Source organism: Linepithema humile, chromosome 3 (genome assembly GCF_040581485.1).
Source record: "Linepithema humile isolate Giens D197 chromosome 3, Lhum_UNIL_v1.0, whole genome shotgun sequence".
In the NCBI taxonomy this organism is placed as follows: domain Eukaryota; kingdom Metazoa; phylum Arthropoda; class Insecta; order Hymenoptera; family Formicidae; genus Linepithema; species Linepithema humile.
Window position 1 is genome coordinate 27,433,492 of NC_090130.1, and position 24,612 is coordinate 27,458,103.

Genomic DNA, 24,612 nt, shown 5'->3' on the forward strand with positions numbered 1-24,612 from the left:
AAATTATCGCTATTGACAACGAGATTCTAGATAAATGAAGATTTAGAAACGTTTTCTCGTTCTTCTTTCAAGGAAATAGAGAAATTTATGAATAACTTTTGTAATAATATAGCAGTTTTAAAGCATGCGATCTTTATTTTATTTATTATAAAGATGAATAGAGCTATAGAACTCCCCTGTAATTACGTTTGCTCTTTGAAGCAGCATAATTATTTTACAGTATTTCACTGTTTGTCGCAGAGTTGCAAATTCGAAAGAAAAGCACATCTCGAAAGTATTTGAAGATTAACTTACCAGAAATTAATTTGACATCAAACATATTGTTTTACAGTGACATAAAACATGTTGATTTGCGAACTAACACCAAATAGCACATTTAATCGTTACTATTTAAAAAAATAAATTCTCTATACAAAAAAGTCTAGTAAAAAAATTTGGAAATAACATTTAGAAAATTTATAAAAAAGTGGTGATAAAAACTTTATGATTCCAATAATATTGCAAAAACAAATATATTTTTTAATATATATTTTAATTATATGTGCTAAGATATTTCCATTAATAAAATAAGTTTTACAAATATTACAAGCAAATTATTATTAAGTTTATTAATTATTTTATTTTTATATTTATACTTTAAAAAATAATTAATAAAAAAGATTGACTTTATTACCAAAGTTATCACGGTTTCAATATGTTAGTACATTGTGGTTGTTTTTATATTTTTTGAGTTACAGTATAAAAGAAATTTACAAGCTAGTTTTTTAAATTATTCTTCTCACAACTTTTCTTTTGATGAACATTCTTTATTTTATATTGATTTAAACTTGCAACATTTCCAATTTATTTTGCTCTTAAAAACAAAAGAGCAATTGAATATGATTGATTCATGATCTAAAACATTATTAAAAAATATCAGAAACTTAAAGTGTTAATTGTTTTATAATAGAATTTTAAGTAATAAAATTACTATGTAAAATTTTACCGTCATAAATGAGGGCAAAGACAGATTGAACTTGTCAACTGCTGCAATTTTACACTCTAGATTATTAGCCATAATAAGCAACAGAAATGTGCGTTTTATCAATGGTTCAAATTGATACCAGCCTTCATCAAACGCCGTATCCGTTATTTTCGTACTCTACATTTGTCACAAAAAATAATATATTAGAATAGGCAATTATTAATTATTCGTTAATTTTCTGATATTTGCAATCATGTCTCATTTTATGTCTCATTGTAATATTTATAAATAGTTGTGTGCAAAGTATCTTTTTCTCTTCTACGGTTAAATCTTATTTTATATTTTTGTATAACATTTTTTAAAAAAACAAATGAATAATTGACAGAAATTTAAGTAGTATAAAACTGAATAAATTAGCATTCTTTAATATTAATAACCCCGCTTATAAAATTTGAGTAGTATAAATCATTAACAAATCTTACCGCGTCTGATAATGTTTGTACCGAAAAACACAATAGAAAAAATTGTGTCATTGAACCAATTGCGAACAAAAAAATCGAAATTCCTTCCATGAAAGTCAGATATGGTATCTAAAAATTCAAAATTGATTAGAAAATTGAAAAAATGTGTAAAAATACAATTAACATTTTTTTATATTGCAATTGAGAATAGTTTTTGTATGTGCAGATTTAATTAAATTATTATTTAAGATCGGTTTATTTTTTAATATTAAATTAAATATCGAAAAAATTGAAAAAAGTTACATTAGATGCATCACTAATAACTTTTTTGTTAATAATTGCGTAAAATAAGCATCTAGACTTTAATATTTTACTAATTAAAATTAATAATTACTTACTGCAATCATCAGAATACCTATAAAGCAGAATCGAAAAATGTTGTTGATATAAAGCAGACTGAAATTCACGGACAAGAGTTTTCTTAACATAACTGATATACTGAAACACAGTAGAATAAAATATGTAAAATGCTAAAATCTGAATCATATAGAACAATAAACTATTACTCTGTTTAAACATTAAAGTTAAAGAAAAATTGTACAAGAGATCGCAAGATTTAATATCATAGAAAAAAACATTATTTTTCGTTACATTAGATTTTTTGGAAAAATGGTAATTTAAATACAAGTCACTAATTCGAGTATTGCAATAATAAAAAAGTGTCTGTCTATTGTATTATTCAATATTTATATCATCAATTGCATTGTGTTTACCGCAAAACACTGTTTTGATGACGACATAACGCTTTTAACTCTCTCTGTACCCACTGATTTGAAATAGGATATCGTCTTTTTGGAAATGCGTCGCTGCTGTTCTGAGGATCCTGGAATAACATTGTGAGCTTCACCGACGTGTATCGATACTGCGCTGTCAGCAGCAGTACCAGGTGCATCATATATATGTCCACGCTGAATTTCTTCAGAAACAGGTATACGCTACCAATCGTCATAATGATGGTCGACGGGATCAGAACGCTGACCGAGAATGGCTCTGTGCTGAACACGGCTGGTAAATTGTAATCTACATAAAAGAAAGTGCTCTTTTCGAAAGCCAAAGCAACCGGTTGCACGGTCCATATGGCGACGGATATCGCGTTCACCACCCCATATATCAGGAACGGCTTTGTTATCGGTTTCAGAGCTGACTTGACGATGTTCTTCATGGTCTCATCCGCGTCTTGCATGATATTGTTCATTTGCAGAACCACTTGCTCCAACAGAGTCTTGCGTGTGTAAAGGCGTGAAAGCATGAAAAACGTTTCCAGGGTGATCACGGCGCATACAGTACCATCCTGCAGGGCCTTTTCACTCGGCGCTAAGATGAGTCCGAGGACAAATGCGATCGTGTGAATCACTTCGATCAACATGACAATAACGTAGTATATCAGCCATGGTATTGAAAACTGTTCGATACCGATGGGCAACAAATTTCCCGAGAGCAAATTTGCGTGATTGTTTAAAGAATTGACGTTTTGAAAATTCATATCTCTTATGCCGATCGTTCGTGGCACAGAAATATTTGATCCGCAGATGCAGCGTATGAGACTTGAAGCTTTTAAAGTATTGTGTTTGTATTAATTCATTTTCTATATTGCGCCGAAGCAAACGCTGTTCCCTTTGTATGATGAAAATGTGACTTTTAGCAATTTGTTATTCTTCTTACAGCTTTGTTCCTTTTCCGGCTTTTATCAATATATTATGCGCAATTGATATGCGACGAGCGATGACATTACTCTTTCTGCATTCAATGTTCATGTTTGTCCTGCGATCACGGTGTAAATATATTGAAAATAATGTGGCATGTCTCGAAATGGAAATTATGGTTTTGGGTTTTGTGTTTATTGTAACAAAGAAGCATAGAAGTTTATTAATGAATTCGCAATGCTGAGCTACAATTTATTAAATGCGCACTATATTTTACATTCCTTTTATTAACGTGAACATCAAATTCTTTGTACTAACCTCGCATTGTGAAGCGGTAATTATCTTATGGCGCTCCCTTGCAGAATCGTAAAATTCAGAGGAGCAATTGCACTGGACGTTGTCATGCATATTGGCGATTGGAATACATTTATGACTTAGTCTACGATGGGCGAGAGACGAATACAGACGTGCTGACAAAATATTACATTGCATTTTGGGATAAAATGGTAAGAACAAAGGCTAATATTGTTGCCAAATAGCTAGTGATATTTGTTTACAATTTCTCCTTATTGTTCATGATAGTTACAGTACATTACGACTCACAAATCGAATTATCTTTAGCTGAACAATTCGAATCTATTAGGATAATGTGTGTGTATAATCGTCGATTAAGACTTATAATAGAAATATTAAAATTGGTGCAGTCAAAACTTAATTGAAATTCTGAAATAATTATCACTCAGCGTATTACAAGTTAACGTCAGTTCATATGTTAAAAACAGTTAATTATAATATTGAAATATAAATTTGATCTTTATTGAGATCGTCCCACAAACTTATATCAGCTCGAATGAGCTGAATATCAGCTCGAATGAGCACTTAGGAAACTGTTTCATCGAGCAATCTTATAAAAGACTGAAATTTGAATAAGCTATTGTCATTGCGGAAAGAATTGCTTTTGGTCGCTGAAATTATCCTAAAAAACTTACTGTTAAATTATTCAACTAAAGAGGATCAACATTAAGGATCTAAATTTAACAATTTTTATATATAGTACACAGAAGAGAAACTGTAATTACAAACTACAATTTAGCTCATATTAGTCTTTTTACATGTCATTTGTTCTAACATAACGAGCTTTTACTTCTATTCATTTTCTCTAGCAACTTTAATCATGAATTATTTAATAATTCCTATATTATTAATTTCTGACTTTTATAGTAAGTTTTTTTTACCTAATAATTTATAAGAAATAGTAATTTTAAATAAAAATTTTGATTCCATTATATGCATGTATGCTTGCACGTTACTATACTTAAATAAGAATTTATTGATTTTATAAAATTATTAATTACAAACTTATTATAAAAACACGTTTTATTTGCTTTGGCATGTGCTCTCACATTAATGACATTTCATTAATAATATTAAATTATTTTTAATATTAATTCTTACTTGAATGTTTAGAAATATGTAATACATATTAAACAGCCATATGTCGTAACGTGTGTTACATTGTAAAATATTAATATAAAAAGAATTTATGAGTGCACAGATTATTAAACATTTTTAACAGGTAATTTAAACATTTTTAACAGTAAAAAATTCAAATTCATTATATTAACAATATTTAAAAAGCTAATTATATATTTTTTACTATTACAAGCATCTATTTAATATTGCTGAGAAAAAGTTATCTTCTTCATTATTTACAAAACCCCATTTTTGGCGAAGGAAGAATTTATTCAGTAAATTAGGGTAATTTTTAGAGTATAAGGATCTCTTCCGCAGGATGTATTGAATCGGTGTCTTTTGTATTTCATGTGTAGATCTTCTTCTGTGCAAAAGTAGTAAAATATAACAAATCATTTTTAGTATAGTAAGAATGTCTTAAGTGATCTGAAAGGGAGATTTTTTTGAGTATAAAAATGTTTTTCTCAGGTTGTATCGAATCGATCTATTTTATATATATATTTTTTTTATGGCATTTAGTAGTTTCTCTATGCAAGAGGAGAAATGGAACAAATCATTTCCAAAAAAGGAACGTTCTAAACTTCAACAAGCTTTATTTTCTTATATATTAATGTTAATAATAGTTCCAAAGTTCCCAATGTTAATGTAAAACATTATTTTATAAATAATGCGGTTAAATTCGTTCGGAATTTATCGCAATAAATACACGTTTGTTTCTCGAAACAATGCAACAAATAATATCACGTAGCCACATTGCGTTACATATTGTAACACAAAGTTTAGCTGGGCGCTTAATCCTTCAAAATTAAAAGTTCTCGTGTAAAAGACTAACGGAAAAAACACTAAGAAGAGTGCCGATCGTTTTCGAAGTGACCGACGACGAGCTGCTGTATCCTTCCAGACGATGATATACTTTTCGAAGGCCGAGGTCCTGAACAGGCCTATAATTAAACGTCAGCGTTTCGTTGCCGTTCCTCACGCGTTTGAATACATTTACCTGTATGCAAATACGAATAATAAAATATAAATATTGGAACAAAATTTTTAATTGCATAATTAACCATTAAAAAAAACTGGATGCTCATAAAAAATGGCACACTCTACATAATTTTATACAATACTGTATCAAATTGTTATTTTTACTGTAATATGCATTTGAGAGTGATTTTATTCGAGTTACTAGTAAAATATTGAATCACCTGCGCTTCCGACACGAAGAGTTTCTCAGTCATCACAAACCATATCACGGACTCAGCGCATCCCGGCGTGGTTAAGGATCCTTGGTAATTGTAATATGTCGTATGATCCTTTGGTAGAAACAGTAAAGGTATTATTTTGTTTCTTATTGGTGCTATGCTCCTCCCCATCCTACGCGACACCATTTTCGTTGCCTCCAAGATCGGCATCAGATCTTTATTATCATTTTTACTCAACTAGAACAAAATATCAATCATGTTTACCATATAGAAAAATTATCTATACAAAAAAAAATATAAGCACTGTTACTACCTCAAACAGGACTGCGACCACGGCAAGTCCGTTTTCATTTTGCGCTGCTACACTGAAATTTCCGTATTTCTTGTCATAATGCACTAAATGCAGCTCCAATGGATGCCGTACACCATCCACGGTATGCTCAGCGCTCCAGTGAAAATGCATTTGCTTCAGAACATATGTCGATGACAAATTTCCGCCGCTGAGGACAATCGGCACGCCTTCCAATTGAATTTCCACTAGAAAAATGATTTATTAAAAAATACGCTAAAACGTTGACGGCGATAAGCCGGTGACTTTAATTCATTTTTAGTAATATATCTATTTCTAACTATGACGAAACTTTTTTTAGTACCAAGTTTTTTATTAAAACTTGTTTTCTATGTGCAATACGCAGTTTCTTTTACTTAACTTTACAAACATGAATTTTACTGAACTAATACAGTTAGTAAGTGCAAATTCCTTTAATGCTAACGAATTTTGGCACAAAGTATAACTGTTTAAACATAAAATTTATAAAAGTCGGATTATACATAGAAATTTGAAATATAAATAAAACACATTACGTTTGCAATAAATAATAATAATAATTAAATAAGCGGCTTTAAAAATTACAAATATAGTAAAAAAATGTTTATTTGCAAGTCTAAAAATATTAAAACATAATATATTATATTTATGATTTTTCTTACCAGAATGTCCATTGTTAATTAATATGCCATGAAATGCAAAGTCGTATCGATTAAACTTTAAAGCACCAAGATCAACCCTTATGGCATCTTCTGTCACGATATCGATTGGCGATTGTTTCTTTCCTGTCGTACATATTCCTGGCCAGTTTTCCGGTCCTATGGCAATATTTATAAACTATAGATTTTTAAGTCCAAGTTATAACAAAATGTGATAAATATTAACATTTATATTTTAAAATACTACCACACAGAGAGAGATATATTCAAGGTTAATATAATTTACTTTACAAAAAGGTTAATGAGAAGCAAAACAACCAGTGCTAGATGGTCGTGCCTGTGGATGCTTATCGTCGCCGAGATGGACGAGTCTATTGGTCGCCGAGATATTTTATCCGGACGCGTTCTTGGAAGAAAATCAGGGGACTAATACCGGCATCGGATCTGGCACTCGAGATCCTGTCGCCGGATCGCCGCCGCCGCCGGTATTATACAAACATATGATAACAACGCGCGTTTCGACCTACATATATCAGGCCTTTTTCAGGCCTTCTTCAACATCAAAATAATCGTAGATGTAATGTTAATGTACGAAACGTTGTTATCACATGATTGTATGATACACAGGCACGACCATCTAGCACTGGCTGTTTTGTTTCTCATTAATCTTTTTGTGTTAAATTATTGGGCCTTTAAATATATTTTTTAATTAAATTATAAATTACTTTACTTTAAATTACGAATACTTCTCTACATTGTTTTAAAAAAATTTTTTTTTTAACATTTTAGCATATTTAACAATAAATGTTTGTTGAAATTATATTGAACTATAAGTGTACAAGATTTTTTAAAAAACTTATTTTAATTTTTTGTTTGTTTTATAGAATATCGAACAAATAATATAATTTTACTTAATAATTAAACTTTTTTATTTAATATATGAAACATATTGATATATTTTAATCTTTAAATATCTTAAATTGACAATTAACGTTGCTGTTATTAAATTGTTAACAACTTGTATATAAATTTCATATAAGCTAATTGAAGAAAGTATATTTATCATGTATGTACACTTATCGCTAATAAAATTCCCCACCGAAACCGAAGCATTGCGTAAAATCACGATAAAAATTTCATGATTCTAGCTTCATAAATCAATTTTCTTTATTGGTACTTGTATCTTTTTTATTTATTCTTGAAAGACATATGGCGATATTAAGATAAAAGAATATTAAGTTATAATATGTTCCCAATGTTTCTAATAAATCTCTTGTGTGACGAAATAAGAAGATAATGTGTAAATATATCATTATTTTCTTAAATCGAATAAATCAATATTGACAATAAAATTTATGTTATCTATGTGAAGATTATGATATCTCTTAAAACAGATTTAAAGAAAACATGATACATTTTTTAAAGTGTTTTATGTTGTCAAACTTTAGATACTATATTCTGGATAATTATAAAACGCTAATTATTATTTCATTTATATATATGTATGTATATATGTCGTAATTAACATAATTACCATTTTTGCCCGTATATCCCCATTCAGATGCTTCCGATGTTTGTAAACCTAAAACAACGTATGCAAAATTAGTTGTTTGTTTTTTTGTAATTAAAAAAATTTTTGTTTTTAAATGATTATAGTTAAATTTAAAAAAATTTTTTTAAAGAATTTAGCACAAAGGCTAGTGTAAACAATCACACGTTTATTAGCCAATTCTAGACTATTCAATACGAACAGTCACAATAATGTGACAAACTGATCTTGCCTACAATTGACTTAAAATATTTACGTAAGTAACAATTTTTATATTATACAGTGAATTTTATACAGTATTTTAAAAGAAAATAATGCTCAAATTTGACAAAGAATTTGATTTTTTAATTTTATTTTAACACACATTCTCTTTTTTCAATAGTTTTTAAAAATTTTCCAAATATTTTTAAGGATAAAACTTTAAATTCTTATAAAAATAATTGTATTTATATCATTGTAAATTTAAATTTAAAAAGTAAAATTATAAGTTAAAATTAAAACAATTATTATTAATCAAAGTAAAAAAGTTGTTTAAGGAATGTTAATATTAATATCAATTTGAATAGTCTTTGAATAGTTTTAGTATAAATACTGTAGTTATCTTTATATCATTAAAACTAATATCATAAATTGACTAACTACATAATAAAGTGATTTATTCTTGTTACTGATCTCTATAGCTCTATAACTAAGAGTATATTTTGTTATGATCAATCTAATTTGCTTCAATCCGTTTGTTCAATTTTAACTTTAGATACAAATGTGTTTGAATGAAATCATATATGTACTATATAATAATCACCAATGAGAAACGTGTGTACTATAATAATCACATTCTAAAGCCGGCGCTGACCTCGTCCCCGCGGTATCAATTTGGAGAATTCGCACGAACGGTCAATAAAATAATTATTGCCACGTTGCTGCCACGCGAACGACTCGCTATATCGCGGCTGCGTTCGGCCCATTGGGTCCGATAAGTAATTGAACGCGCACGACAGGAAACAGAATTGACCTCATTGACCGCTCGAGCCGCGGTGAATTTGTTCGCACTTATTCTTAACCCTATTCTCGTCGTGGCCGAGAAAATGCGACGGCTTAGAGCAAAAATCGTTTTGCTGAAAGCCATCCGCGCGGCAATTGGATCACAATCGGCGGATAAACGCCGGCGCTTTCTAGATCAAGACCGGCCGTGACAACGGCCGAATCACTCAAACGACCCGCAGGTTTTAATGAGCATAATGTACGCTTCCGCTGTGCAGGGATAGTACACGGTCGACATCAGCATGCGAGTTTCGTCCATAGTTAAGGATGCTTAAGGTAGGTCGATCCTATCGATATATCAACGCTCGCTCTCCGATTCTGAACATTTCTCTCGCACAATGTGATAACTTTGTTATACAATTCAATCACTGTTATTATTTTCGCGGTTAAATGATATTTGTCTCCTTTATTTTTGCGGCAATGTTACTAAAAATTTGGAAATAAAATGGTTTAACTTTTGAATAATGTAATACTATTTGAATACCAAAAGTTTTTTAAACATTCTCTCATGATTATATATGTTTTTTCGTACACAATTCATTTATTAAAGTTTGAACTTGTTTGATGAAAAAATTCACATATGCTACTGTTTTTAATATTTTTGCGGCTAAGACAAATTATTGATAAAAAAACAATATTTTACGAAACTGTAAATTTGAAGAAATATACGAAACACTAATGCAAGTTTAAATAGATAATTGCACATTTACTCTACAAAAGTAAATTTAAAAAAAGGGAATAAATATAAAATTATTTTGAAACTATCTAAGATAGTAACGTTCAATATCAATCACGTTACGTGAATGGGTAAATATTTTGAATAAGTAATCGTAAAAAAGGATATCAATAAATTTAAACAAATTAGTGGAAAAAGAGATGCACCCTTTTTTACATGTTATATAAGATGATAGCCAACATTTGCACAAAGTCACAGAAAGTTATGATAGAAAAAAAGATAAACTTAAATACATTTTAAACTATAATATCTCAAAAGCGCTAAATTAAAACAACTAATTAATAAAAAAACTAAAGAAAGATATGCTCTTTTTCCAATAATTTTCTCATGTCGATATTTTTCCTGGATAATTCGGCAGGCAAAGAATAATCACGACGAAAATGAGCTATCGAGCGAATCAATCGAGCAGAAGAAGAGCTCTTACCTAGAAGAGCGATTAAGTAGAAGAGACGCATCGCGGGGAGCCACCTGGAACGATCGGGATGGGTGACACACGAGCGCGATGACGACGAGTGTACGACTGATGAACGCGACGTAAATCTAACTGGATAACCCCGAGATTACACGAGGAGCTATCGCGTGAGATTTAACGTGCACATCGGCATGTGCAGTGCATCGTGATCGCAATACATGATGCAAGCTCACATTGACTGGCCATCTGATTACTAGCGCATTATAAGGTAAATGTAATGATAAGCGTTTTCGAGCTCCTAAAAACTGAGCGCAATAATCTATGCATTTATATAAATTAATACTATAAGATTTGAAAAAATGTAAGTAGTAAAGAAGTTTAACGCTGACTGAATACATCAATTATTATATAATCGATATGATGATTTATTAAAAAAATCTTTAAAGTATTTTTGAAAATTTATTTTATATTTTTTGTTTTCTTTTTTAATGAGAAAGAAAAAATATACAATAAATTTTTAGTGTAGAAATACTCTCTCTCGCAAAAATAATAAAACCATAAAATATTTTAGCTATTCTTTTCAGCCGCATATACTTTTTCGTATAAGATGTGCAAAAAATGCAGTTAAAAAAGATCTTCTAAAGAATCTGATGGTCATCTTGGTTGCTTAGAACAAATAAATTATTTAAAAGTTCAATTTTTTGATAATTTTTATAAAGCAAGAAAGAAGTAAAATAGCATCTTATTGTTCTCGACTTGAAGCATCGACGTCATCGCACACAAACTGGAGCGATCATGGGAGTAAAATTAAATTCGCGAACAAAACACGGTCCAAATCTTAAATTAGACGGACGGTTTATGCGTTCATCAACCAATCAACTGAAGTATTCAACTTGCAGGCAAATATTTAAGTAGCACACCATTGTTAAGTGCATCTTACGTTTGCTCAAAATAAATAATCACACATTACAGTCATACATAAGTATCCACAAGTACACACATAAGTATATACAAGTTCTAACTATACGCCAAGAGAAATATATAATAAAACTATTAATGAAGTGAGTCTGACATATATTTATTCCAAAAATATTTTGAAGTAAAATATAAAAAAGAAATTTATACTGTGAGCAAGTTCTTGTCACTATCGCAGTGAGATCAAGTCTTCTAAATTTATAATAAATTTTACAATAAGTTTTTTTAAACTTAAAATAAATTGTACAAGTTATGAAAAGAATGATGAACTAAAATTCTTTTTTTATATATTTTATATATTTTAAACAAGATGCTGTGCTACTTTCGAGTAAGCTTAATACATGTATTAATTCTTATATCTTATATTAATTGTTCTATTTTTTTTTTGTTGTTGCGAGAATAAGCAGTTATTTGATTTTATCCGTTTACTATGTTCTACTCTTTTTTTCTTTACGTTCAATAATCGAAACATTGCACACTAACGTATGCACTTAAAATAAAAAATGTTTTGAAACTGTTCTACAGCTTTATGAAAGAAGAATTTTACGAAAAATCGCAAGATATTTTACCTATGAAAAACGTCAGTGTGATAATTAATAGAGGACCCATTTTCACATGTGATGATGCACTTATTATTTTGTCGAGACACGTCATGGACGACGATCGTTGTGCGACTGATCTACCTGGCACATTCATCGAGAAGGTAAAGTATGCAACCCCCCGCGTAAGCAATATTGAACTCCCACGAAACTGCACTCTGCAACAATCAGTCGATTTCGGTACCGCAAAATTGATTGATCAGTTGCGCATGCGTTTTAACAAATTTCTCGCAAATTTAGTATTCTCCTCGCGAAAAATGAAAAAAAATGGCAACAGAAATAATAAAGAAGAATAAAAAAAAACAAGAAATTGGGAATAATTGGGTTTAAGAAATGTGTCTGAAATGTGTCGAAGATTTATTCTAAAGCTTCTTTATTTCGTTCTATTTTAAGTTTGCAAAAATTCGATTAAATTTGTTTAAAGGTACAAAGAAACAATTCTAAATAAAATTTGAAATAAAATGTTATTAAATAATAAGGCAGTTTTCAAATATGCCTCAGGAGTTTAAATTACCAATGAGTTTGGATATTTTTAGAGGCTTTAAGCATACACGCATAAAATTAGGCCTCTTGTGACACATTTGCTCTATTTTACGTCATTTCTAATGCATGAAATACATTATAGAGCTATTAAAACTTATCGCAATCAAAAGGTGCTCTTTTAATACACTCTTAAGAATATTTATTAGAATATTAGCAGCTGCTGCTAAAAGCACGAAGCAGATTGCAGAGTCTGTAACAAAGTACTCCAAATTATAAAAACTCTATAAACATATTTTCTATTAAATTATAACAGCTAATAAAAGATTATTATTAATAAAACATATAGTTACTGTTTTCTTCAAGTTATAAACGTTAATTAAATTATGATTTACTGGAAACGAGCAATAGTTTTGACAAAGACTGTAAGACCGGTGCCAAGATATGTGCACCGCTTTTCCATGAAATACCTCGTTTATTTTCGGAATATAAATGACATTAATCATGGACATTCTTGTGTGAACATTAAAATGTGTCTCAATAAGTTTACGTAAGTCTAAACATGCACCTATTAAAGTCAAAGCAAGCGTGCGTAAAGCAATATTAAATTTACAATATGCATGTTCCCGTGCATAATTTTGCAAAGATAAAATAATTCAACAAAGGGGGGGACTCTCCCTTTTTCACGATGATGAATTATGTCACACGATCCTTTCTATCTCCCCTTCAAGTTTCAATATACGCGTCATGCTGTTTGGAATGATGACAAGAATGACACCTCACACATATAGCCACTTTCACACTCCGTTGTTCTTTAATCAATCTTATTTTTATAATATTTCATAATCAGCATTATTTGAAATAAATTACATAACATTCGTGACCGAATGTTCAGCCTGTTTAAGCGTGTCTCAGACACAGGATTGTAGACAGAGCAATTAATTATCAATTATTATACATTAATTATCTTTATCTTACGTTGAAGAAGGTCACGAACAAGAGCTGAGACGTCCGAAAAAATTAAATTTTTTGAAAAGTTGCAACACGATTAAAGTTCACCAATAACTTTTCGCCATCCATATTCTTTCATTCTTCTAAATGTATCAAACTAATTCTCCACCGCTAAAAGTAAAGAGAAACGAGCAAACTTATCTATAAATCATATAACAGAGACTTTGCAATAAAATATGCATAAAAAATAATATCTTTTATAATACAAATTCTATTGTATTACTTTGTAATGTGTATTTTCTTTCATGATTAAAGAAATCTTTTTATTGACCTCGTATTGCGAAATGTTTGGCAGTAGTCACTGTCGTGTGTAACTATTTCAAGTTCCACACACACGCATTCTCGCGAATTTAGTGGACATCGTTCTCGTAGAGAAAGAGAGAGAGAGAGAGAGAGAGAGAGAGAGAGAGAGAGAGAGATATGTGCCGGTAAAAATAGTAAACTCGACACGGAGTCAGTTTGCAGATAATCGCTTCATAGAGAAGCTAGATGTCTCTCCGCTAAACGAGTAGTTGTGAAAAAAGGAAGTCTCATCCGGAAGCGAATTAGAATAGATCATCTAGTTAATGAAGTAATTTTTCAATTCACTGACCATGTAAGATCGCATTATACATAATTTGAAAGTATTTTAATATCACTTAGCATCTTTTATGCAATTTTAAACATCTGACATTTACGATTCTTAAAAACGTAAAATTTGCAAGTACGTAATTCTCTCGGAAAGTTTGATTGAATTTATTTTAATCGCGAGTCAGTTACCGCAGTGATTTGTGCAGTGATAAACCGAAGAAATCAATGGTCAGCAAACTTCGAGTTTGCAGTTTATTGTCTACTAGCAACAACAGATACAGAAGTCGCTGCAGTGACTTTCTCGTGCACGTGATCCGCAAGAGTGGAATAATCTGCGTAACAGACGTAGCAGCCTATACTACTCGACAAAAGAGAAGACGAAGAGAGGCAGAGGAATCCCGCAGGAAGAAATGAGAGAGACGGCCGGGGCGTTCCGACCAGAAATAGAAAAGCGGCACACGACGAGAGCCGCCGAGTGTCAGCCAAGATAGTGTGTTCCATGTGAATGTCCCTTCGCTGATTCCGGCCTCGGCCAGGCCTGGTAGTTCGCGTCGAAGCATGCCGCGCAGCGTCCCGATGAGATCTTCCCTGAAGAGCCGCGACTCGTCGTCGACGTCGACCGGCGTCGACCCGCGGGAGCGCGTCAAAGACTGCTGCCGGAAGCTGGTGGCCTTCATGTGCACCCAAGTCGGCGTGGGTGGACTGGTGGTCGGCTACGCCATCGTGGGCGCCTTTGGCTTCATGATGATCGAGACCCAGGTCGAGCAGCCGGCGGCGGAGTGCTGGCGCGAACACGTTCGCATGGAGTACGCCAACGAGCTGTGGTTCAGCACCGCCAGCAATCAATCGGTCAACGTGTTCAACCGCACCGCCTTCCGCGCGGTGTCCAACAGCATCCTGCGGCGCTACCAGGACAACATCACCAGCATCCTGCGCCATGATAACTGCGGCGATTCCGCGCCGGCCGACCTCTGGTCATTCCCGGCGGCGTTGATGTTTTGCTTGTCGGTGTTCACGATGATCGGCTACGGCAGCCTGGTGCCCAAGACCCAGTGGGGCAAAGGCGCCACCGTGGTCTACGCGGTGGTGGGCATCCCGCTGTACGTGTTGTACTTTCTCAACATGGGCCAGGTGCTCGCGGAGACCTTCCGTTGGTTGTACACGCGAGTGTACGAGTGCACCGGCCAGCGGAAGCCCGGACAAAGGGTCACGGTGCCGTCAACCGCCTGCCTGTGGGTGATAATCGGCTACGTCGTCGCTGGCTCGATCATGTTTGCCGCGTGGGAGGGTTGGGACTACTTGGACAGCGCTTATTTCTGCGTCACCTCGCTCTGCAAGATCGGCATGGGCGATCTGGTGCCCGGCTGGAACCAGGACGATTCCACGGAGAGCAGCCAGACGAAACTCATCATTAATTTCGTGTATTTATTGCTGGGAATGGGTCTGATCGCCATGTGCTACAATCTGATGAAGGAGGATGTATACGTGAAAGCTCGGGAGCTCAAAGGACAGCTGAACCAAGCGATGGACGCGGCCCATTATAAAATGGTGACGTGTTGCAAGTCGGAGCCAGAGGAGTGAGAAGTCGAGGAAAGGCTACGAGATGTATCGAAGCTATGAGTAACGGCAAAATCTATTGTGACGTGTAAGGCGATAGTAAGATAACAGAAAGCGAGAACACGCTAATTCTTATCGAGGAAGAAACTCGAAACAATCAAAAATACTCAGAGAAAAGTTATATAAATATGTATAGAAAAAAAGAGGATAAAATCGTATCGAAAATGGAAACATGTTGCATCATTGCATAAATGTAAATGTTATCATAAGTGCAGATTATCGTTAAAAATACCGGCCGGCGATTAAATATAATTTGTAGTTCATAGTGCGTCTTTCATCGCTATCTTAACATTGAGAGATTTATTAGTCTAGTTTTTAGTATGAAAAGAGAGACTGGCTCTCGTTGTATACAAGTTGTACGAATTTCAGTTGTACGAGTGTTATATAATTTGTGAGATTTTCTATTTTATATAATTAGTGGAAATCAGAAAGACAAATAGAAGTTATAGAATAAGTTCTATGAGTTAACCGTGAAAATTTTTTGCTACATTATTGTATAACATTAATATAATTATTAAAGTTATAAGATTGTTTTAGTGAGTTGTTTCAGAAAGTTTGAAGATAAATTTTATCATCTGTTTGATAGTAAAATTCGAGTCGTGATTTATAGCTGTTTCAATAACAGTTTTGACATCATCGTAAATCAAAATTGATATCATATCAAGTCACCTGTACTTATAATTAATGTGGGGTGATAACGTGCAAGCATTTACACATTAATTACTAAATAATCATTACTTTGCAAATTATTCGAGATTATCGCGAGACATTATTTACATTTCTAGAAGTTAATAATTCTGCAAGACTATGTAAGTTTACATTTTAGCGAACTGTTTCCTGAGATTGAAAACGTGTCGTTAAAATGTAAACTTATACATATAACGTAGAACAACTGTAGAACTATCAACTATTCTATAAATAGTAATGCAACAATTTTTTAAACGTATAAGACATGAAAACGGTAAAAAAAGATATCGACAATTTCTGAAATGTATTTAATTTGAAATTTGATATTTTTATTGAAACATTAATTAATACTAATTATTATTTCACTATTAGCTATACCAAATTAGTAAATATATTAGTTAAATGTGTGAATAAAAAGAAGAGCTACATCATTAAAATAAAAAGCACAAGACGTTGCAGACCATGACATTCTGACCATGATGAATAACAGCGCGAATTAATGCGATTTTTTCCTTTGTTTAATTTATCACGAACACGAAGACGACAAGGATTTATGTAACTCCTGATTAAGTGTTTGTCATGAGAATCAACGTAAAGACGAATATGTGCAGATATATTGATCCCATGGGACGTGTCATGCACGAAATAATTGCGCTTTCAATTACTGAGTTCATAGTCACTCCGTTGATTTATCGAGTATGATAATGTCCAGTTCGGTAAATTAATGAGCTTATAATATCTCACCGAGAAACGACGGACAAATGTAGATAAGGATTTATTACATATTATTGTACATTCCACAAAATAATTTGTACATTTAATTACCCGAGAATATTGCTACTTTTCAAAATGTGAACAAAACTTACATTATTAATATGAGCTATTATTTTTGTAACTGCTGAAAGAATTTATATAGTAAAAATAATAATTTTGTTCAAAACAAAATATTGCATTTTATTTACACTACAGTTAATAACGCTTTAAATGTCATGTTGTATTTAATTAATGTTATTTTCTGATTTTTATTTATATATTTGTTTTAATAGTGCTTACAAATTTTGTGAAAAAAAAACAGTGAAAGAGAAAAAGAAATGATTTATTAGAAAAATAAAATAGAAATAAATTATTATTATATAACAAGCTTCTAATTTTATCGTCTTTAACTGCAATTTTTTAATTTTACTGTTTTTTTAGGGCACTATTCAACTATCTGCTTACATCTATATTTGCCTTAAAATAATAATCCAATGTGATTACAGAAATAACCCAACCCAAAACTTTCATGATTCTCGTGCCGAGTTACATTTCGGTTTCGCTGCAAATAGCGAAACTGCGTGCATACACAATTCTATGTCACTCAATTTTATAATGTTTATACTTATATTTTAAATAAAAGTAAGAGTTATATTAACTTGTTGCTGCAATTTGTTAAATAAATTTTGAATCCTATGTAATTTATAAGGCTATAAATTAAATTTTTTTCTGTTGAGAAAAAGAATTCTATAATTGTTTCCATAAATTAGACGGAAATAAATGGTAAGTTTGATAATATTCTCGTATTATTATCACATTGTACTGATAACTGTTAACTTTATTTCTTCTGGTAAGTGTAACTTATTGAAATAGAAGGGTATATTCTCTGCTTTATCTGCATTCAGTAAGATATAAGATATGCAACGTTATGCAAACTTATTTATTGGTCGCAGATAAATAATACCCCTAATTTTAAACTTCAATTTATATTTATTTTATATTATTTGAAAAAAAATATATACATATTTAAAAAACAAGATATTTTTAATACAAATTGAAAAGTTAGCTAAGAAATATATAATCTACATAAAATTTTAAGATTGAAATAGTGTTCAATAACAATACCAATTAATAGATTTTAATATGAGATCATGTATATTTTCTAGCTATAAATTTTATACATTTATAATTTATATAAGTTTTGACAATAAAAATATAATTTTGCAGAATTTAAACTTTATTATAAAATGTATTCTGTATTTTAAGGGAAAAATGTCCACAAGTGTTGCGTTGGAAGAACGCAAGCTCTTGTGTAATAAAATAATGTCGCATGGAAATGCTGTGTAGCCGCCAAGAAAAAACATTTATAATTTATAAATTCCAATGAGAGCCAGGCAGACCGTGCAAATTGCAAAAAGCAGCGCTTTTAATCGGCCGTGCTGTACTAATTTACTTAAACTTTTATACACCAACTGCGGCTGGACACCTAATAGAATTCAAAACAAGAATTGAATGAGCATTATTGCGGAAGCTTAAATGCGAACAACGCATTTGCATTAACGTTGAATTTGCACCGCTTAGCCGCAAATGATGGTATAATGGTTGTTGTATGTTAAATACAATGTAGCTAAACCTAGTTACTTAGACGTTAAACTAATTAATTAGCTGGAATTTATTTTTTACTGTTCAATCAATTATATAAATCAAAAATAATTCAGTGTAAGCTACACGACATTTGAAATAATTAAAAAGAATGCAGCATATACAAAAGCTTTCTCATATTTATTATAATATTCTTTGCGTTGCAGATAATCGTGAATGTTTTCTCCTTCAAGAAGCAAAGGATGTCAGCAACCATCACATCAAGTATGTTCGAAATCCTGGATGAGAGAGTTGCCTCAATGACGGGTTGGCACCGTTCTCGAATTGTTGAAATTTACAATGAGGTCCTCGCAAACGTCCGAGCTTACTGGCACAATTTGTCGAGTTGCCCCTTACTTGGCATCTGAATGCAAGTAGACTGCAGTCCTCCAGGATTGCCGAATCACTGCGGAGTCGGTGTTTTCCTTGGTTGTACCTCGTAGGCTACGTGCCTATGGCAGAGCTAGATACGTGAAGAGCATTAACCTGGCAATATCAGGAGCAATGGGAAACATTGACGAGGTACCGATCAGAATATAATGTTATATAACATACATATTATATTGAATGTTATATAACTAATAAAAAATATTTCTGCCATACAGCGTATACATTGTGTGCAAAAAATTTCTCGTTATTTTTAATTGCCTCCATTTTGTTTGCCTCATTTTATTTCCAATTAAATATGACATTAAAGCTTAATATTACATATATAGATAATATAATATACCTAATATTTAATATATTTAAAAAGTTTTTAGTAATTAATATAACTATGTATGTTATGTGTGATAATGTTTGAATGGAAATAGTTGTGAAATGATATGTAATTAATAAATTTCTAATTAAGAGCATTACTTCTTAATTAGAGATCACCACTTAATCAAGTCAGAGTTGTATATCTTTAGTGAGAAAGGTTTCTGAATTCGCCAACTGAATTTTAATGATTCGTGATCGTTTTCAAACAGATTTAATTAAGAATCCACTAGATTTCGTGCCAGATGCAAAATGAATTTAATTAAGTAGTGGATCGTTGACTATTCGATCACATTTTCGTTTAATCGCACTTATTCTGTAGTAAGCATAATTGATATTTACGAGAAAGACATGTTTGACGCCAGAAAAGTGCGATTCTTATAATGAGTGGAATTAATTAGAAATTGCAACGCGCGAGGATCAAAAGTGAAAAAAGTTGAATATTGCTAAACGAAATCGCAATGACGTAGAAATATGTTTGCGCTAAACTGTAAAATATTTGTAGGGACACATATTGACGGAGATATTTTCTTCTTTACCGAAGTTTGGAAGCAGACACCTGAATCAACAACGAGTGCAGTGTGCTTTCCCGCGGAAGCAGCTTGCGTTTTCCAAGGCCGCTGTTGATTCTGACAGATTTGCGCTCGAAAGAGCCGTCAAACAAAACTCGAAACTTCCGGTGGAAGCTTCGCCTTCGACACTGCGAAACAATACCAACTGCAGACGATGCCATAACAATGTAAAGAACAAAAAGGACACAACTAATCACATTTGCGAAGAGGTGTCAACTATAAAATTGACAGGTGTAATTATTTAAAGTTACAATTATAAATGAGAATAGATATATATTAAAGAACATTTATTCGAATTTGCGTATGCGGTATTTGCACGCACATTCATTAATTTACATTATTGAGACAGTCTGCGAGAAACTAAATTTTTAATTAATGTATGACGCGATTGTGCCTTGTTGCTCATAAATTAATAAGTCATAAATCAATCTCGTTTTGCAAATTTACCGACAAATTTTTCTCATTCCTAAGATTCAGCAGTGTATCACAGATTATGATCTCTCCGAGCTTCCGTGATAAAAGGGACACTCGTTTCCGCGGCCTCGGAGAAGGCCGGATCACAGTTTGGAAATTCTATAGCGATAACTCGATTTAAACTGGGAGTCAACTCCTGCCGCTGAAACATCGCGAACTGCGTCGGACTTGAAATTAATAGTAACTTCTGTGTTCGCGAGCGTATCCGCCGAGTGCTTTGACTACATGTACGAAGCAAAATCTCGACGGTAATACGGAGGTAATTTCCATCGAGGATACTTTGACTCCAATCAAGTTTCTGCGCCGGGAGCGAAGCTAGCTTTAAATTCCGTCGTCTTGGATATCTAACTTTTACCAGGTCACCGAGCATTCTCTCAAAAGTATTCAATGGTTATTCCGTCTTGCGTGTTCTTCGTAATGACACTCTTCGCGATATTCTTCGTAATTCGCAGTTTTCTATCCCATTATTGATGAACAGGTTTTAACAGTACTGATACTATCTCTGTATCAAACTTGATACATAACTCTATTTGCGATATTTCTAATTATGAGCCACTTTTTCCAATGTCGTTTAACGTTAACCGATGATTTCAATTTGTTAAGAGAATTGCTAACGTAAAGAATAGACCATCGTCATTAAAGGTGACAAAAATTTTAAATCTTTTTCGTCTTTGATGACGATATTTCATGTTAGCAATTGGAAAAAGTGGCCCTATGTCTTTAATTTTTGTGATTAGAATTTTCTGCACTTTCAAACTATTTTTTTTTTTAATTTAATTGATTTTTCTTTCATATTATGCAAATTTACGGCAGCGTTACGACCAACATATTTTTCCATCCTCAATCTCGATGCAGCGGTTGCTACCTTTCACTTAACTCAGGCGTACGACTACGAAGGCATAGTTGGTTGCGTTTGCTGACAGATTCTTCCTATTCTACAACGCATTTGCATACACTGACAGAGAAAGAAAAAGAGAACGAGAGAGAAAGACGTCCATAAGCGGACACGGATGCAAACGGGAGAGATCGATGGCCCAATCGCGTATTTTTCCGGCTTGTATTTCCCCGGATTCTAATTCCGGTGACGCTGGCTGACATTTTTCACCTCGATGTGTCTGGCTCGATTACACATACGTAGGCACACACACACGAACACTTTGGACAGCGGTAAATCGGTCCGGCGACGTGCCCAGCTTGAGGCCGAAATCGCGAAGCATAGGTAGGTAACACCGACGATGGTGATCCAAGGAGATTATTGGAATCTTGCCAAGTCCCCTTCAATATAGAGCAGCCAACGTCGATCCGCCTTCATCTCTTCGCGTTTATCCGATCGCTCGACACACGATGTGTAACGCGCACAATGGGCTGGAGAAAAATACGCTGGCCTGATAAAAAGCGCAGGTGATAGGGACGCCGCCTTTGTCGTCGACGCTCTCTGCGATGGAATTAAGTTTACATCTCGTGAATAGATGTGAAGGAAACCCATCGAGATAAAGCGTCACGTCGCTCCGACAATGCGTGCAACACGCGATGACAATTAAATTCCCGGAATATGACGTTCCAAAATCCATCCCTTAATTACGACGCATTTTTCTTTCCTTTTCGCTACCTGATTCTTCCACTTTAAAGAAAAAACGAAGAAGAAAATTGCGATATTTTTTCTTTGCTTTAAGAGAAGAAGTTAACATTCTCCTGTTCTCCTTAATGTCTTGAGAAACATCTCGTTACCACTAGTCGTTAAGAGACGAGATCTTAATCTACGTCGCGAACGAGCAGCGCGGATTGATCCGGCGATTTCTAGGACACGTCCGTTTGAAATGCCCGGACCATAACGACCCGTCGGATGAATTCAGAAGAGAGTTTAATTCTTGACAAACAACTCGCCGAACTTTCTCAGCCTCTTTACTCTCCGCTTCTCGCCGACGTCCTCCATCCCTCCGTCCCTTCCCTTTTTCCTATTCGCCGAGAGGGAGATTGGCGTTCGAAGTCCGGTGATAAATGAGCTACTCTGAATCGAAACGATCCGCTCCACTACGCCTGTTTTACTCGCTTCGGTCTGTCTTCGACCCGCGCAGCCCGAAAACCAAGCTCCTCTCTATCGTAATCTTAATTCATCAATATGTCGGCGCGCTGCCGGAAGCCGGATGTTTCGTACCGGGAGTTTAAAGGGATCGTTGCGGTATGGCGGTTAATGCGCCCCCGCCGCACAATGCCACCGATCCATTGTTCCAGCTAAGGAACACCCGTTGTCCTGCTCCTGGCGCTTTCCATGGAGGTAGCTTTAGTCCATGCTATAAAATAGCGTGTTAGGTTCATGAGCAACGTTAAATTCACGCGAGGGCTGGCCCGCACTCTCTTTATCTTCTACCCGTATTTCCAATATCAATATAATACTAGCCGCTTATTTAATCAGCCGTTACTCGCATAGTTTTTTAACATAATTACTTGTAGAATGTATTTTATATTGCAACATTTATATTTTTAAATGTACTGTTTTTTAAGTTTTCTATTTAATTGTAAAAAAAGTCGCACTATACATATAATAAATAAATTCTGCAACGATCAAAAGTATAAGTATTATATTAATCAAATTTTTTTTATTAATATTATCTTTTAAGAATAATATAATTTTATTTATTATATGTATATTATCTTCTAGATGCTATAAGGACACAAAAGATCGTTATAAATCTAAAAATAAAATTACATTTTTAGTTTATTATCTACTTATAATTTTTTACAGATAATTATCATAAACAATGAATTTTGTATTATTTATTCATGTGTTTTGAGTAACATAACATAATAATAGACCATAAACAATAGATATACAATAATACAGTTAATTAATGTACTACTGAATACTACAAAAATACGCGCGTTCTTATTTAAAAATGCCAACGTGATCACTCATCGTTGTGTGAGCGTGACGTCACAAGTGACGCAACTTTCAGTTCGTGCCGGTTACTTCATGGGATGATGCCGGCTATTTCGGACGCGAGCAAGCTGTCCTGCGTTTTGCGTGTGCTTTTTTTCTCGTTTAAAGTGATTTCGCATGCAAACAAATATCGGTAGTATCTTTCTAGTAACAGGCGATTATCGTGGAGTATTAATTGGTACGTATAATCACACAATTTTTAATCCCAGTATTTGAACAGTCAATCGCACTTGTGTTTGTCAGATCTTGCTTGTCATGCTTCGAGCATCGACGTGAAATTATTTCGTCTTTTAGACTTTTTAAGCAAATTATCTCAGTAGTATCGAGAATAAAAAGCAATTAATTATTGTAAAGTATTAATTAGCTCGTATGATCGCTAATCTAATTCACCCAACTTTCAGCATTCATAAAACTAATTTTATCGATCGCATCATGTCGTATGTCGCGTCGGTATGAAGTTGTCCCGTCTTTCGAATTTTTTAGACATATAGAGCGGAATTGTCGAGCATGTCAACGGACGATTGTTGTGTTTCACGTTATTCATTCGTTCGAGAATGCATCACGCGTGCAATTCTGCACTGGAAAGCAATCGAGAACATCGACTGGTGAATAAATTTTAGCATTATACGTATCATGTGATTATTTACTTATTTATGATATTATTACATGTATTATTCTAAATCTTAACCTCAATATAATTGTCAAATATATAAATACTACAAAAAAAATGTTTTCTTATTGTTTTGTTGCATTGTGTAATATACTAAATTTGATATTTTTATAGGAAAGAAGACTTTTGTCAGCACGATGTGTCATATCAATTAACCAGTTGTAAGTGATAATTAGAGCCTTGACCTATTGCAGTAATGACAGAGCCAACAAATTGTAACAATGAGATCTCATCTGGTGAGAAATGTTTAGTATTACATTATGCAATGAATTATTTGCTTATTTATGATATTTTAATATTATTAAGTTATAATAACCAAAATCTTAACCTTTATATTTTTATAAATT

The 24,612-nt window shown here is 33.0% G+C and overlaps 4 protein-coding genes and 2 long non-coding RNA genes across 7 annotated transcripts in view; 4 read left to right on the forward strand and 2 right to left on the reverse strand.

Annotated features, from left to right (window-relative positions):
• Positions 1 to 158: 158 nt before the first annotated feature.
• On the reverse strand, positions 159 to 3,060 carry LOC105678938 (odorant receptor 22c-like). The gene is made up of 5 exons (XM_012378662.2): positions 2,199 to 3,060; positions 1,824 to 1,923; positions 1,447 to 1,554; positions 986 to 1,141; positions 159 to 894 (listed from the first exon to the last, which is right to left on the reverse strand). The coding sequence occupies exons 1-5, from the start codon at positions 2,966 to 2,968 to the stop codon at positions 844 to 846; spliced, it is 1,185 nt and encodes a 394-aa protein (XP_012234085.2). The 5' UTR covers positions 2,969 to 3,060; the 3' UTR covers positions 159 to 843.
• On the forward strand, positions 2,917 to 5,329 carry LOC136998379 (uncharacterized). The gene is made up of 2 exons (XR_010888934.1): positions 2,917 to 3,051; positions 3,150 to 5,329. It is a non-coding gene; the product is annotated as an uncharacterized lncRNA (long non-coding RNA).
• On the reverse strand, positions 5,175 to 12,221 carry LOC105678989 (carbonic anhydrase 2). 2 transcript variants are annotated; one of them, XM_012378755.2, is made up of 6 exons: positions 12,067 to 12,221; positions 8,319 to 8,366; positions 6,788 to 6,943; positions 6,111 to 6,334; positions 5,801 to 6,034; positions 5,175 to 5,598 (listed from the first exon to the last, which is right to left on the reverse strand). In XM_012378755.2, the coding sequence occupies exons 1-6, from the start codon at positions 12,191 to 12,193 to the stop codon at positions 5,407 to 5,409; spliced, it is 981 nt and encodes a 326-aa protein (XP_012234178.2). In that variant the 5' UTR covers positions 12,194 to 12,221; the 3' UTR covers positions 5,175 to 5,406. The 2 variants fall into 2 exon arrangements, with proteins under 2 accessions (XP_012234178.2, XP_012234177.1); XM_012378754.2 differs by lacking the exon at positions 12,067 to 12,221 and adding an exon at positions 10,535 to 10,679.
• On the forward strand, positions 12,062 to 21,561 carry LOC105678937 (uncharacterized). Its single transcript, XR_001101764.2, has 4 exons — positions 12,062 to 12,200; positions 18,481 to 18,807; positions 19,023 to 19,377; positions 20,117 to 21,561. It is a non-coding gene; the product is annotated as an uncharacterized lncRNA (long non-coding RNA).
• LOC105678990 (TWiK family of potassium channels protein 18) lies at positions 13,700 to 17,872 on the forward strand. Its single transcript, XM_012378757.2, has one exon. It carries the CDS (start codon positions 14,716 to 14,718, stop codon positions 15,736 to 15,738), a length of 1,023 nt encoding a protein of 340 aa, XP_012234180.1. The 5' UTR covers positions 13,700 to 14,715; the 3' UTR covers positions 15,739 to 17,872.
• A 2,496-nt stretch (positions 21,562 to 24,057) lies between the features above and the next one.
• nAChRalpha4 (nicotinic acetylcholine receptor alpha4) overlaps positions 24,058 to 24,612 on the forward strand; it is a 163,586-nt gene continuing 163,031 nt past the window's right edge. The window contains exons 1-2 of the mRNA XM_067350922.1: positions 24,058 to 24,200; positions 24,380 to 24,501. The gene's annotated coding sequence lies outside the window, so the exon portion shown is untranslated. The remainder of the gene's footprint in view (positions 24,201 to 24,379; positions 24,502 to 24,612) is intronic.